At 62.7% G+C, this 14,722-nt stretch overlaps 4 protein-coding genes across 4 annotated transcripts; 3 read left to right on the forward strand and 1 right to left on the reverse strand.

The window, feature by feature from the left end:
• The first annotated feature begins 63 nt into the window (after positions 1–63).
• CHLRE_09g387763v5 (uncharacterized protein) lies at positions 64–5,675 on the forward strand. Its single transcript, XM_043065446.1, has 14 exons — positions 64–278; positions 386–424; positions 822–974; positions 1,173–1,236; positions 1,391–1,422; positions 1,724–1,815; positions 2,272–2,356; positions 2,654–2,728; positions 3,047–3,155; positions 3,469–3,567; positions 3,779–3,846; positions 4,081–4,108; positions 4,296–4,438; positions 4,761–5,675. The coding sequence occupies exons 1-14, from the start codon at positions 258–260 to the stop codon at positions 5,145–5,147; spliced, it is 1,395 nt and encodes a 464-aa protein (XP_042921081.1). The 5' UTR covers positions 64–257; the 3' UTR covers positions 5,148–5,675.
• A 10-nt stretch (positions 5,676–5,685) lies between these two features.
• Positions 5,686–10,553, reverse strand: CHLRE_09g387801v5 (uncharacterized protein). The gene is made up of 12 exons (XM_001694989.2): positions 10,371–10,553; positions 10,081–10,220; positions 9,751–9,827; positions 9,252–9,321; positions 8,970–9,044; positions 8,757–8,814; positions 8,292–8,338; positions 7,975–8,094; positions 7,579–7,693; positions 7,254–7,342; positions 6,901–7,030; positions 5,686–6,608 (listed from the first exon to the last, which is right to left on the reverse strand). The coding sequence occupies exons 1-12, from the start codon at positions 10,488–10,490 to the stop codon at positions 6,171–6,173; spliced, it is 1,479 nt and encodes a 492-aa protein (XP_001695041.2). The 5' UTR covers positions 10,491–10,553; the 3' UTR covers positions 5,686–6,170.
• A 100-nt stretch (positions 10,554–10,653) lies between these two features.
• CHLRE_09g387838v5 (uncharacterized protein) lies at positions 10,654–12,335 on the forward strand. Its single transcript, XM_001694859.2, has 4 exons — positions 10,654–10,839; positions 11,113–11,169; positions 11,377–11,469; positions 11,724–12,335. Exons 1-4 carry the CDS (start codon positions 10,741–10,743, stop codon positions 11,802–11,804), a joined length of 330 nt encoding a protein of 109 aa, XP_001694911.2. The 5' UTR covers positions 10,654–10,740; the 3' UTR covers positions 11,805–12,335.
• A 47-nt stretch (positions 12,336–12,382) lies between these two features.
• Positions 12,383–14,705, forward strand: CHLRE_09g387875v5 (uncharacterized protein). Its single transcript, XM_001694860.2, has 5 exons — positions 12,383–12,521; positions 12,652–12,922; positions 13,107–13,249; positions 13,404–13,500; positions 13,735–14,705. Exons 1-5 carry the CDS (start codon positions 12,508–12,510, stop codon positions 13,786–13,788), a joined length of 579 nt encoding a protein of 192 aa, XP_001694912.1. The 5' UTR covers positions 12,383–12,507; the 3' UTR covers positions 13,789–14,705.
• The last annotated feature ends 17 nt before the right edge of the window (positions 14,706–14,722 follow it).

The raw sequence follows: 14,722 nt of genomic DNA on the forward strand, positions 1-14,722 counted from the left end.
CAGTTGGCAGGGGGTAAGTGACTCTGAACTGTTGATGGCAAACCTTATTGAGTTCTGATAGCTGGAATGGATGAAATGTCGAGCGTTCAAAAGAAAAATCTAGCCCATCACGCTCCCTGCGTAATTTACTGCCACTGATCATTCAGAACACATTATTTATGTAAAATAACTGCTCAAGATACCTGGTCCATAAAGTCCGTCCACACTCGTGTCGCTTTACTTGCGCGGCATTTGCTGTGCCCCAGCTCGCAAGCGTTATGGCCGGCAGGGCAACCACCGTAAGTGAAAGAATCATATACTGGATTGACTCCTTGGAAACAACAGCGGGGGATGGGGCATTGCACGCACCTAGGTGTCTGCTGCCACGCACGCACACCGCTCGCAGGTTGGCGTTATCGGTGGCGGCTCATGGGGCACTGCTCTGGTGGGTGGGGCGAGCTGCGTGTATGTATGTGGCGGGTGGGGTTGTGTGGGCATATTGGGGTTGGGCGGGGTGGGGAAGGCCAGCACCTGCGGCACGTGCAGCAAGTCGTGTGCAGCCTCCCTCGAACAGCGGTGCAAGAGGAGCTTGCTGCAAGCGCCACAGAAAGACTGACGATCGCGCGGCTGGATACCATGGCAGACCGTGCAACTGGTGCTGCCAAGCGCGCCCCGTGCTCCACACACCCCGCCAGCTCCTCCACGCCCCCCCCCCCCACCCCGCACTCCCCCGAGCCGCACTCCGCGCCCACAGCGCCACATTCACCCCAAAGCCCAAGCCCCAAACCCCAACCGCACGCACGCTTCATCCACGCCACCGCCCCCAACATTGACCGCCTCAGGCCATCCACTGCGCGCGGCGCGGCCACGACACTGTGGTCTGGGCCCGTGGCGCCGCCACAGTGGAGGCGATCAACAGCCGCCACGAGAACACAGAGTACCTGAAGGGCCACCCCTGCCCGCCCAGCCTGCGGGCCAGCAATGACCTGGCAGAGGTGATGCCGTACACACACCACTGCTGGCGGGGGCGGGGGCGCGGGCGCAGGCGGGAGCGGGGGCGCGGGCGGGAGCGGGGCGTACCGTGCTTTGGGGTGTGGTCGGGGCGGTGGGCTGATCCTGCCCGCTGCCGGCCGCACTGCAATACCGTGCCGTGCTGCCAACCCCCAGCCCGGCCCGACCCGACCTGAGCGCAGGTGATCACCCGGAGCGAGCTGCTGCTGATGGTGGTGCCCACGCAGTACATCATACACACCCTGGGTGAGAGCGGCACGTACGGGAGGAGACAGCGGTGCGCCGCCGCCGATACTGTTTGGGGGTTCCCGTGTGGTTTTGTTGGACGGTATGGGTATGGTGGGCGTTATGGGTATGGTGACGAGCGCCACCCGGCCCCGCTTCCGCTCGCACGGCACAGGGGAGGCTGCCAAGCTGCTCCAGCCGCACCAGGTACGTCCCGCCAGTGCCGCCACCACCACACAGGCAGCGGTGGCAGTGGCGGTAGCGGGGCCTGGTGCCTCTCTGTGGCGCGCTTGCGCCTGGTATCCTGCCAATCCGTCATCCTTGAGCCCCCTAAACTACCTCTCTCCCATCCCAACCCCTCTGTCCTTGTAACGCTTGTTGCCTGGGGTCTCCCATTCTCCAGCGCCACGACCCCACAGCCCCAATCCTGGCCCCTCAACCCCACTCCCAACCCGTGCACACACACACCTGGTCACCTGCACACACACACTGTGCCCCCCCATGTCAGATCCTGGTGTCCTGCTCCAAGGGCATCAGTCTTGACAGCCTGGAGACGGTGGCGGAGCTGCTGGAGGAGCGCGTGGTGCCGCCCGAGTTCAGGTGGGCCCGTGGGTGGGTGGGGCGGGGCGGAGATGGTGCGGGGCGGGCAGCGACACAGGTGGTGTGAGACAGCGACATGGGCTGTGTAAGGCAGAGACACGGGCTGTGGGCTTGTGTGTGCATGCAGCTCCTAGGTGCGGACGCGGTGGGCGCGTTTGCTCCTGGGTGGCAGGGCGACGTGGGGGAAGCCCGGGTCAGCCTGGGGGTGTGGGAGGGCGCCTGGCGGCGTGGCGTGTGGGCAGGAGGAGCGGACCGCCTACTGCGTGCGGCGACAAGCACAGTTGATGGCCATGTGTGCACGTGTTCGTGGGGAACAAGAACGCGCACGCCCGGTATTTCGTCACGCGTGTCAAACCCGCTTCTGGAGTCTTCCCAGTCTCTACTCGAATACGGTATGGTCAAAAGGAAATGACAACTTACGCACTGTGCGTTTGTATCCACGTGGGCGGTGCACAGACCCCGGCTCGCCTACCTGAGCGGGCCCTCCTTCGCGGCGGAGGTGGCGGCCGGACTGCCCACAGCCGTCACCGTGGCAGCCAAGGTGGGTGCTTACACACTGTGTGTGTGGGGGGGGGGGGCGCGTACCGACGGGCTAGACCAGGATTGCAACTGGATGGCACACGGACAAGCAAGCGGAGGGAGGGGACTTGGGTCTTGCGTGTGCGCCCACCCACTCCACCCAAATTTATCGCTCCCTTGCCCCACCTGCCATGAATGTAAACCCCCAACCCCTAACCTCCTTCGCGCTCTGTGGGCTGGTTCATGGTCTTGGTTTCCTTGGGGTTGGAATAAATTACCCCACCCCAACCCACGCACACCACTTCCCCCGCGCCCTCAGGATGAGGAGCTGGCGGCCCGGGTGCAGGCACTGCTGTCCACACCTCGCTTCAGGTGTTACCGCAGCACAGACGTGGTGGGTGCCGGGGTCCGTGGGGAGGCGTGGCGGTGGGCGGTGGGAGCAGAGGGCGGGGCGTGTGGCGGCACGGGTGCTCCTCGGGCCGCCGTGGAAGCATCTGTCTCGAAACAGCGGTGCAGGGAGTCGGAGCAGCGGTGCGGGGAGATCACGTGGTCGCTTCTGCTCCAGCTCCACTTGCGCGTTGCCCCGGTGCCGTGAGCTTCGTGCAAACAAGCTGAGTGCGGGTGCGTGTTGCCTCCCTCCCTGCGTGTGTGTGTGTGTGTGTGTGTGTGTGTGTGGCGGTGTGTGTGTGTGTGTGTGATGGGCGGGCTGCAGGTGGGCGTGGAGCTTGGCGGGGCACTGAAGAACGTGCTGGCCATTGCGTGCGGCATCAGCGACGGCATGGGCTTCGGAAACAACTCGCGAGCCGCACTCATTACACGAGGTGCGGATGCGTCCTTGATGATTGAACAGGCAGCGGTTAGCAACAGCTGACAGCAGTTTGCTGCTGTCTGTGTGCCCCTCTTACGCCTGGTATATCAGGAGGACGTGCGGTGTTGCCGCAGCAAGCTCTTGGTTCCGGGGTGTAACTGTGCATACAGCATCTGTTCGCGACCCCAGCACCCCTTCTGCACAGTGTCACCCCTCCCTCCTCGTGCCCCCCATGTCACACACACACACACACACACACACACACACACACACACACACACACACACACACACACACACACACACACACACACACACACACCACAGGCCTGTACGAGATCACCAAGCTGGCTGTGGCCCGCGGCGCCCACCCGCTTACCATGTCGGGGCTGGCGGGCATGGGCGACCTGGTGCTCACGTGCACAGGCGCGTGCGTGTGTGTGTGGGGGGGGGGTAAGGGGCGTGTTGGGGGGCGTGTTATGGGATTTGTGTATATGCGTGAGTAGGTGTGTTGAGGGAAATGAAGATGCGTACGTGCGTGTATGCGGGCCGTAGCGCAGGCCTGGGTGGGTTGCTGGCGACATGGCTGGCAATGGGCTGACTGACTGGCTGGGTGCACTGCACGCACGTGGCGCAGGTGACCTGAGTCGCAACCGCACGGTGGGGCTGCGGCTGGGGAGAGGCGAGCGGCTGGAGGACATCCAGGTGGGTGTGTCAGGGGTGCGTGTGCGGGTGTGTATCGTGTTGGGGTGCTTGCCAGGGGCATTGCGAGCAATGCGCGGGCAGAAGATGCTGGGCCGGACTGTGGCTGAAGTCGCGTGTGTGGCGACCGATGCCGCGATGACTGCCTGTGAGTGAAAGCCCGGTTCCTCTCCCTAAACTTCCTTGACTAGTCATGAATGTAACCCCCTCCCGGCTCCCTCGCACCCCTGGCTGCAGGCGTCCATGGGCGGCGCGGTGGCGGAAGGTGGGCGGGAGGGCGCTGCGGTCGCCTCCTCCCGGCGCTGCACTTGCCTGCTGCTCCTCACTCCCTAAGACGCCCTTCCCATGCCCTCGCCACCCCCACCCTCGCTGCCTGCTACCGCTTCCTGCTGCTGCCTGCTGCTGCCCGCTGCTGCCCGCTGCTGCCCGCTGCTGCCCGCTGCTGCCTGCAGGCGTGCCCACTGCTGTTGCCATCCGGCGGCTTGCGTCCAAGATGGGCGTGGAGGTGCCCATCATGGAGGGCATACACGCCGTCATCCACCTGGGGGCAAACGCGCAGAAGGTGGTCACAGACGTCATGAGCCGAGAGCTCAAGGTGCGTGTGCGTGTAGGTGTGCGCGTGTGTGTGTGGGGGGGGGTGTATGGGGGGTTGGTTTAATTCAACCCCAACCGCACCCAGAGCCAAAGCGCGAGGAGGGGCGCGAGCGGGCAAGGGGAGGGACGCACACAGAGGGGTACCATACATGTTTACACGTGTGCGCGTCAGCAACGTGGTTGCATGGCTGCAAATGAGGCGTTCCTGGCTTGGCACGATGCGCCATGATGCCGCCCCCCCATCTTTGCAAGTAACCCCCCATCGACCTTGGTCCACTCACTCCGTTTCTCACGCACGGCTGCCCCGCCCATCCACCTCGCAGGCCGAGGTGGCACCGGACATCATCCGGGGCGTGCTCGCCAGCAGCAGCGGCAGCGGCAGCGTGCACGGCAGCTACGCCAGCCTGCCGGGGGCCGGCGCCGAGGCCTCGACAGCGGCAGCGGCAGCGGCACCACATGGCGACTCGGCGGTGGCGACCAGCTCGTCCACGTCTTTGGGGCCGGCAGGGCTTCCGCCCAAGCCGCCGAAGCAAGTCCAGCTGGCGGCAACCGCCGCGGCGTCGGGCAATGGAGTGACAGCTGGGGAGGGCGCCGGTGCGGCGCGGTCTCCGGAGGACGGAGAGCGGTGGCGGCTGCTGGCGGCGGCGGCGACAGGGGCTGCGGCGGCAGCCGTCGTGGTGTGGGTGCTTGGGCGGTGGCGCCATGCATAGGTTTAGTTAAGGCGTGTGCAGATGCGTCGTTGGCTTGCAAATAGACTTCGGATTCTGCGGTAAATCGTTCGGGCTGTCAGCAGTTTATTGGGTTTGCGGGCACCACCTTTTTACTCCCGCTCGAGAGGCACCCACGAGCGGCACCTCTACCCTGTGAGTGACAGATTCGGCTGTTGGCTCGTGACTAGGGTGATGTAGGCGTGTGATGGGACAGGGTTCAAGGCAGGTTGGCAATGCTCGCAACCAGAGGCGCAATTCCGCGTCAAGTGTGCAGGATGGCAATGTGGCATGTGGATGTACGGTGGGTGGCATGGTATGAGCGGCACGCACGGGCAGGCGGACGATTGCACGCGGCGATCTGGCAAGATGCGGCCCGTTGCCCTGTTGCTGTTGTTTCCTGGGGTATAAGTCCGGCAATCATGGCTTTGGCCCATTACACACAAGACTTTCGGGGTTCTGCGATAGGAGTATAGGTGGGCGGACCAGCGTTGCAAAGCGTGGAGGACTGATGAGTTGATGCTTAGCCAAGAGTGTGAGACCTTTACAGAGTTTACACCAATCTGATGCAATGTACGATCCAGCAATCTTCTAAATCCTTCCTGGTTTGCATGACTCACTGGTTCAAACACCGGGGCCCGTGTTGCGGCCGCTCCACACCTGTCAATCCGAACTCATCCATCGCCAATGAATGGATTCCAGCTCGAGCTGGAGATGGATCCATCAATCCATGCCGTGCCCACATACTCCCCCAACTCTACTCCCACCCCCGCCTGAAGCCGCCCTGCATGCATGCAACAGCCTGCCTGCGCCGTTAACCGAGCAACCGATGCCCGTAGCCGCTGTACCCGCGTGCCCGACTCCTCGCACACAGCCTCGCGCGCGCTCCGCCTGCGCTCCGCCTGCGCTCCGCCCGCGCTCCGCCGTGACCTTCATGCACCGCTTGCCGAACCACACGATACGCCACACCATCGAAACCAGCCCGAAAACGAACAAACTACGTGTCAGTACTTGTACAAACGCTAATCATACAGCCCCGGGCGCAAGCATGTGCTCCCGCAGGTTGAAGACGCCGCCCTGTCCCCCGTTGGCCTCATGCAGCGTCGCCTGCACCGCCACCAGCTGCTGCAGCAGCCGCTCCACGAGGCTGACCGACCGCGCCGCCGCCGCCGCCTCAGGCACCGACAGCGCCGGCCGCAGCACCGGCCCCGCACCCGTGCCACCCGCGTCCTTGCCGCCGCCGCCGCCACTCCCCGCCGCAGCCCCAGACGTGGTGGCCACGGCGGCGGAGCCCGATGCGCCCGCGGCACCCGCGTCCTGCGCCCCCGGCGCCGCCTCGCCTGTCGAGGCGTCCGCCGCCGCCGCCGCCGCCGCCGCCGTCATCACCGAGAGCACGGCTGTGTTCACTGCGTCCGACACCGCCTCGCGCTGCCCCTGACCCAGCAGGTGCGCCAGCGGCGACGTCTGTAGGCGGGGGCACGGGCATTCACACATGTGAAACATGCACGGCGTCATTCCTTTGTGCGTTCCTAGCAAGAATCCATGTAAACACGTTTTGCATGAACATATCTGTGGCCCCAAGAAAAGACTCCACGAGCCAACCGCTACTGCCTATACGCTCGGACCCGATCTTTTGCAATCGGAAAGCGTACCCGGCTCGCATCCTCACCATGTCCCTTCCTACTCGTTCCCTCTCCCAACCTCCAACCCAAACAACCTCACCCCCCCCCATACACGCTCTCCGCCGCCCGCGCACCTCCGGCTGCTGGTAGGCAATGAGCGCCACCACATCCCGCAGCGGCCCCTCCAGCGCCGCCGCCGACACGCCCCGCAGCTGCGCCAGTGTGCCCTGCGCGAACACCACCGCCTCCTGCACCTGCCCGCCCCTGCGCCGCGTGCCGGCCCAGCAGACAGCAACAACAACGCTCCAGTCTTCAGAGTGGAGGGGGTCTGGGTGGCCACTCGGCGTATGCGGCCGGCAGGCAACGCATACGCGCGCATACCCGAGCAGCAGCATGGTATTGTGGTACTGCCAACTTAGACCCGAGGCGCCCAGACACCCCAAACCCCATGACTTCCCCTTCCCCTCCCCCTCCCCCCCGCCCTCACCTGACCAGCTCGATGTACTTCTGACACGCCAGCTGGAAGTGCACGTCGCCGAAGCGGCCCGAGTCAGCCAGCAGCGCCGGGCAGCGAGCCTGCAATGGCAGGCGAGGCAGGCGAGGCAAACAGGCAGGCATCCGCTGGTGTTAGGAGTCGCTGTCACAAGGGGTCCGAGCGGGGGCGGCAGGCAGAGCGACCCCCATCTGCCAACCCTCCAACAACTTATGACGCTCAAGCCCAGGCCGCCGCCACCCACCCATCAGCGCCTGCTGCACTCCCTGCACACCTCCCTCTTCAGCCTCCCTTTCACCCAGCCGCCGCCCCCGCTCACCTGCAGTAGCGCCAGCGCCGCATCCACGTCCCCGCCCATGATGGCTCGCCGCAGCTCCGCACGCAGGGCCAGCCCGGACGCCGCGTTGTCAGCCGCCGCCGCTGCAGAAGCAGAGCTGCACAGGCAATGACATAGACAGGCAGAGAGGCGTGGCAGCACGAAGTGAGACAACCGCACATGCACAAAGCCGGCTGTCCGTTCAGAGACACACACAGTCTGGCGCGGCCAAAGAAACATGTTGACCCAAAGCTACAGCGATTCTGACCCAGTCTTGACAGTGTATGTGCGAAGGAAAACGGAAACACGCCCGTGTACCCATGTAATTGTATATGTGGCCATGTGTGTGTCGTGTGATCGGCTGTAGCACCACCCGCCCGCCCCCGCCGCGGCGCCCACCTGTCCGCCGCCGCGGTGATGCCGGCCGCCGCGTCAAAGGCCGCCAGTGTGTCGGCGTAGCCGTAGTGCAGCAGGTACTGCCGCACCAGCGCGTGGCTGGTGCCGGGCGACACAGGGATCCTGTGTGCACGTGTATGCGTGTGCGTTGATGCGTGAGTGCGTTTCAAGGGAAACGACAAGCGCGCGCGTACGTGTGTGAGAGCACAAGGCACAAAGCGGAAGGTATGAGCAGCTGCGTGCGTGCGTGACGGCACGCGCACGTGTGTGCTGGCTGGCAGGGGCTAGCAGCTGCTTGCGGCGCACACGCGGCCACGCACCGTTCTACCGCTGCCCGCTGCGCCGCCCGCTCCTCCGCCAGCATGCCCTGCGTGGGGGTGTTGCGACCAGTACCGTGTGTGAATGTGCCAAAGCGAAACGACAGGCGCGCCCGCGTCCATGTGTCGAGTGTTAGAAGAGCACAAGGAAAGCAACGCACAAAGACAGTGTATGCGATGCATCGAGTGTTGTATGTGAGTGTGCGTGTGCGCATGCAGGTGAATGGGTGGGCGAACAGCCCGCCGCCCCGCACACAACCCTGATGAGTGATGGTGTCCTGGACAGCCACATACCAGGCCACATGCCTCCCGCAACGCCCACCGCTTCCTGCGCCTGCCACCACTTCCCTCCTGCCCTTCTAACAGGTGCCGCCTTCCCGGAAATTGGAACCGACTGCCTCTGCTTTACTGAATTGAGGCATGAACAAGACAACCCTCCACCCGCCCTCTCCCCCCCTCCCCGCGCACCTCCAGGTCGAACACGAAGGGCTTGGCGCCGAAGTTCACCTGGACCATCTCGCCCTTACTGCATGTGCGGTGCGCAGGTGCGGTGTGCGGTGCAAACAAGGAAGGAGTCAGCAACGCCCCGGGGACACACAGGCTTCAGCTGCATGCAACCGATCCCAATGCGCGGTGTTGTTCCCGGCAGTTCGCCCGCCTGCACCCAGAGTGGCACGGTACCTGTGCAGTCCAATGGTGGGGTACAGGCCGCCGCGTACCGGCCGATGCGCAGCCTTGAGCTTGGTACCATTCTTGCTGCAGCGGGCACAGAACAGCGTGCGCGTGTCCATGTGTGTGGCAGGGCTCGAGGAAAGGACAGTGCATGCAATGCGGCGTGTCTGGGTCATGGCGTCTGCGCGCCTGTACGCATCAGTGAGACACACACACGCCCTTTCGCCGTCATGCTTTCCAGCTACAGCTAACGCGCCACCACAGCCGGCGGGTGTGGCTCCCGGCTCTCACGTGAAGAACAGCTCCTGGCGGCCCAGGTGGATGCCGGCGCCCACCGTGTCGCCGCCGCCGAACGTGGGGCCTGTGCACGCATCGGTGCCATGTCACACGGGGGTCGGGCGAGGAGTCCGAAAGTGCCAGTTGTCACACCCGTAGGAAGCAGAATCTCTTCAAGTGACGGGTCCTACACCTTCGACGGCTAAGCCATCCAGACCAGGTACGGCCTGGCGGCGCCCGACCAGACCAACAGGACGGCGGCCCCCGCTCGTGCTGGTCGGCATGGCATGCCATGGCCAGCGCCATGCCTGCCACACCCCGTCGCGCCTGAGGCAGCGCTCCCGGCTCCAGGTGCCGCAGCTGCTGGCTGGGGCGGGCGCTTGCTAGCCGGCCGGTTACTCCTGCTGCTGCTGCCGCTGCCATGGCAAGGTTTTGTACTTGTGGCACGGACCCAGCTGGAACAGCTCATGGGCCTCTTTAGTCTGATACCGTGGGCACCATGGTTTGCACTCACCGTAGTCTTCGCCCATGCCGCTTCCGATGAACTTTTTCCCGTCATCGCCGTGGTACCCATAAGAGCCCACCTCCCACCTGTGTCACATCAAGGTGGCAAAGGCAGCACAAGACGCACGGGGCTAAGCGCATCGCGGTTGGAGCCGGGGTAAGGGCTGCAGCTTGCCTGGGCCCCAGACGGGTGTGCGTACCGCTGTCGCAGCGACAGCTCCGGTTACCGCAGGCCACACTCTAAGCTCATGCTCTCAATCCGGGCTGGCTAGTTCTCCTGACAGCGCCGGGCGCCCACCCAGACGCCGGTCTGGTCTAGGGTTTCGGGCACGCTGCTCACCCGGGCTGCCGCGTGAGCTTGAAGTTCTTGTCCGCGAAACCAATAGCTATTTTCCCCGAAATTCCCCCGTCCAGGACTGTCAGCTCATAGTAAAAGACGGTGCAGTTCACCGAGACGGGGTGGTTTGCCTGAATTGCACCCTGCGGAGCAATGAATGCAGTATTACATAGGTCATGACACAGCATAGCAACGTTTCTGTTTGTCGCTGCCTCCTCCGTGCAAGCCCAGCGCTTGGGCCCCGCGCGCGCATAAGCAGAAGCGGGGTCAGCCGGTCACTGTGCGCAACTCACGACGTCGTTATTGTGCCTTGCATCGCCCGCATATCGCACGGTGAGCTTGTCTTTCAATTCAAGGCCGTGCCCTTGGCGGGCTGAATTCAGAGCGCTCGGCAGTGGTTCAAGCGACCCCATAATTGCTAGCTCAAAAACATCATATACTCATCACAGCGACAATACGAAGCTTGCAACGGCCTGAGGGGAAGCTACATCATGCATAAGCTTTGCGCATCAGTTCCCGATTGGTGATCCTGAACCGGAACCCAGTAATTACTTGCCAAACTTCACATTTGCTTGTAGTTCTGCAGTCTGAAATTCATCAAACGCCAAAACTACTTTGTCTTGTCGACGCTGCAACACCTATCGGCTATCGCACCTCAGTAGGATGGCTCCTTCAGGAGAGGTGCACATGGATATTGCCTTCGCCGTGGTGACTACAGCGGGCGGCGTGATGGGCTACGTGAAGAAGAAGTCGCTGCCATCGGTAGGTGCAGATGTCCAGGTGTGGGTATGCTGTGGTGGACGGGTCAAGGTGCACCGCGGTTCAGGTTCGACTTCGGCATGTTAGCTGGAGTCTCAATTGCTCGGTTTGGGGGAGCGTAGGGGTCATGATGTCGGCCTTGGGGCAATTGAGGCTGCGTGGCTGCGTGGCACGGCTGTGTGGTACAGTGTTGGTATGTAAAGGGGCCCAAACGCCCCGGTAGCATCATTACATAGTATTAATCTGTAAAGCTGTGTACAATCTGCTTGCGCGCAGCTGCTTGGTGGCCTGGCTTTTGGTGCGGCGTACGGGGCCACCGCCTGGACCATCCAGGTGGGCATCCGGTGCCGCGCCATGTGCACTGCGCTCGTGTTGGCAGGGCACGCAGCCAAGCAGCCACGCAAGGGGGATGGTGGGAATGAAAGGGCCCGCTTGCAGTGCCGATCCCCGCGCCGAGTGCCGCTCCGTGCGTCGTCAGCAGCCTTGACGTGGCAACCGCAATGTCTATCCACGAGGTGGCTTGGTTCGTGTGTCTTGCAGAACCACGACGCCTATGTGGGCCACACCGTGGGTGCAGCCACCAGCGCGGTCATGGCCACCATGATGGGCCTGCGCCTGGCCAAGACCAAGAAGGTAGGGGTGGGGAGGAGGGGAGCCCAAGAGTGGTGGGCTGGAGACCAGTAGCGGAGCTAGGGGGGGCTGCGCAGGCCGGGGGAAGGGAGGGAAATGGCAGTGGGTTTGGGCAGAGGGAAGGTGTGGAGGGATTAGAGGTAAGTCCAAGCGGCTGTGGTTTGTAGTGGCATGCCTGCGATGCAGTGTATGCAGGCGGTGGGTGACAGGCGCTACTAATCCGTACCACCACCATTCGTTCACGTGCATGTGTTCAGGTTATGCCGTCAGGTATCCTAACGGGCCTGGGCCTGCTGGGGTTGCTGTACCACGCCAACAAGGCCCGGCAGTGGGCCTAGTCACCCGGCGACCCGTAACATACGGAAAATGTACGAGACCTGTTTGGCTGCTCCCGGCCAAGACGCGGTGTCAGGCGGTGGCGGCGGAGAATGCGCCCAAACCATCTTGATACCGCGTACGTGTGGGAATGTGAGCGGTTGCTCGATTCGTGGCACGCGAAGTTGAGCGCGGTGGGTGGTGGGTGTTTGCTGGGCGACGGTGTGGTGGGGACGGACCAAACGTGTAGCGTTATTAAGGAGGTGTGCTGGAAACGGAAAGAGTTGTGCGCGCGGAGATTACCGTGGGGGCGAGGGGCGTTGGGTGCGTCAGACGGTCAGGGGCCACCCGAGGGGTAACGTCTCGTTTGCGCGGGCCGTTGCGCGCAGTGGAGTGCTTCGCAACCGCGCCCAGCTTCGGCTGTTTGAAGTTGAAGGAATTTATACTACTGACAACTCGGTTTTTCAAGCACGTAATAAGCAAGCCAAGCGTAATCTGCTTGGGAAAGCGGTTTGTGCGCATCAGCACCCGCGATGGGACACCCGCGCCCTTCTTCAATCCGTTTAGCTCTGTAACGCTTCCTTCGGCCGTTCATTACCTACAAGCACACCACATCCTTGGCGCATAATTAGACCGCATTCCCCCAACCCACTTCACTTGCACCCGATCGCTTTGCGGCGGTGCTTCCTCGTCGTTTGTGCGGTTCTCTACCTACGCGTTTGAAAGATGTCCTTCTACAGGTGCGCCACAGGGTCATATTTGTGCAGCGCCTGATCGGGGCAAGAATATTGTGCGCGTGGGAGAATCGGCTGCAGCATCGCCTGACAAACCGTTTGACGCGCGGGCTAATTTCGCTTCCTTTGCTAGCAGGGGAACCGCCTCGCATCCGTGGCACGACCTGCACCCGGGCAACGACGCCCCGAACTTCGTGTCCTGCGTGATTGAAATCCCTCGCGGTTCCAAGGTCAAGTATGAGCTGGACAAGGACACCGGTCTGTGCTTCGTGGACCGCATCCTGTACTCGTCGGTGGTCTACCCCCACAATTACGGCTTTGTGCCGAAGACTCTGTGCGAGGACGGCGACCCGCTGGACGTGCTGGTGCTGATGCAGGAGCCTGTTGTGCCTATGTGCTTCCTGCGGGTAAGTGCGCAGCCTCCAGCAGGAAGGGAAGGGCAGCTCACAATGTGCTCACAGCTGCAGGAAGCATTTTAGACACGCAAGTGCTCGGGGTGCCACGCGGGACCCACTGGTCACGAGCTTGGCTCACACCACACCGCCCTCGATTACCACTCACGACGGTCATTCTTTGTACTTGATTGCGCAGGCCAAGCCCATCGGTGTCATGCAGATGCTTGACCAGGGCGAGCGCGACGACAAGCTGATTGCCGTTCACGCCGACGACCCGGAGTACAAGGGCTTCACCGACATCAGCCAGCTGCCTCCTCACCGCCTGGCCGAGATCAAGCGGTGCGTACGTGCGGGAAAACAGGGAGCCTCAGGGAAAGGTGTGGGATAGTGCCAAGTCGGATGAGGCGCAACTCAGCAGTAGAGCAGCAAGCCGAGATGTGCTGACCACGTCCACCAACGAGTGCTGACGCGGCTTCGTCTGACCGTGCTGCAGGTTCTTCGAGGACTACAAGAAGAACGAGCACAAGGAGGTGGTCGTGGACGACTTCCTGGGTGCTGAGGAGGCCAAGAAGGTGGTCAAGGACTCGCTGGTGAGACGCAGGGCGCAGCGGCGAGGGGCGTGGGTTGTGTGCAGAATGGCAGGCCAGGGTCAGCCGCAAGCTAGCATCGTCGTGTTTAGTCCCAGAACGTTACCGACAGACCCCGGTCGCGGCGGTACAGCACAGTAGCTGCTGCTTCGGGATAATTGCTCTGCTTCTTGACGAACACCATTGCGTTCGGGGGCGGCTTGGCTCTGACCTAGACCTTGCTGCTTGCCGCCGCAGAACATGTACCAGGAGCACTACGTGCCCCGCAAGCTGCGCAACGTGTACGAGTAAAGTATCGATGCGGATGCGCCCGGGCTTATGGAGTTTCAGGAGCTCATGAGACGGCACGCGCGCGCCTCCTGGACGGGACAGGCTCGCGGTTGCCTTTGACGCCGCTTGCAGCCATGCTCTCTTGGACCGTGGGCGCGTGTTGGTTCGATGGCGAGGTGGTTAGGCCGGGCTGCGGGTGCTCCTATGGACGCCCATGGCTTGATTAGATGGGTGGTTGCGGCGAGCTGCGGCCTCAATAGTGTGCTCGAAGCTTGTCTAGGTAGATGGCGTGGTGCCTGATGACCTAGTAGTGACGGTGACATCTTACGAAGCGGCGGGAAGACCGGTTGAGACAGCTTTGTCGGCCGCGCAGCTGTGGTTGAGCCTAGCCGTACGTCGGGCGGCGGGCTAGCACGCCGCGAGCCGTAGGTGCAGTCAGATAGTGACAGTGGTGAATACAGCCGGCGCATTCGCACAAATATGGCGGAGGCTCACGATGGCAGTGAGGCGATACTAATTTATGTGGCTACGCAACGCGCGGCCAGGGTTGCTTTGCATACGGTCAAGGCGGCATGCAGGGTCCAAAGTACCCCGCATTTGGAGACGTGTAACTCAGTTACAGAATGAATACGTCGTTGCTCTGTGTGGGAATGCGGCGATGGTTGGGTCCCTCCTTATTGGGTCTCGGGGATGGTAGCCCATGCCCGGCGGTGCAGGGATTGGCCCACTGTGCCTCAGCCCTTGTATGCCGCCATCTGGTTCACTTTCATACCACTGTAGCGATTGTATACTGTTTTGCAACATTTTGCAACATACACGCGGCGTGATACACACGACCGCTTGTTCCCATTACCCAAACATTGCTTGCTGAGCAGCGCCTTGCGGCCTTGCCGGACCGTTTGCGCACGATTGGCGCTGATGTGTAGCGTTCAATACGACATATAGATTGTGACAT

This window comes from Chlamydomonas reinhardtii, chromosome 9 (genome assembly GCF_000002595.2).
Source record: "Chlamydomonas reinhardtii strain CC-503 cw92 mt+ chromosome 9, whole genome shotgun sequence".
Lineage (NCBI taxonomy): Eukaryota > Viridiplantae > Chlorophyta > Chlorophyceae > Chlamydomonadales > Chlamydomonadaceae > Chlamydomonas > Chlamydomonas reinhardtii.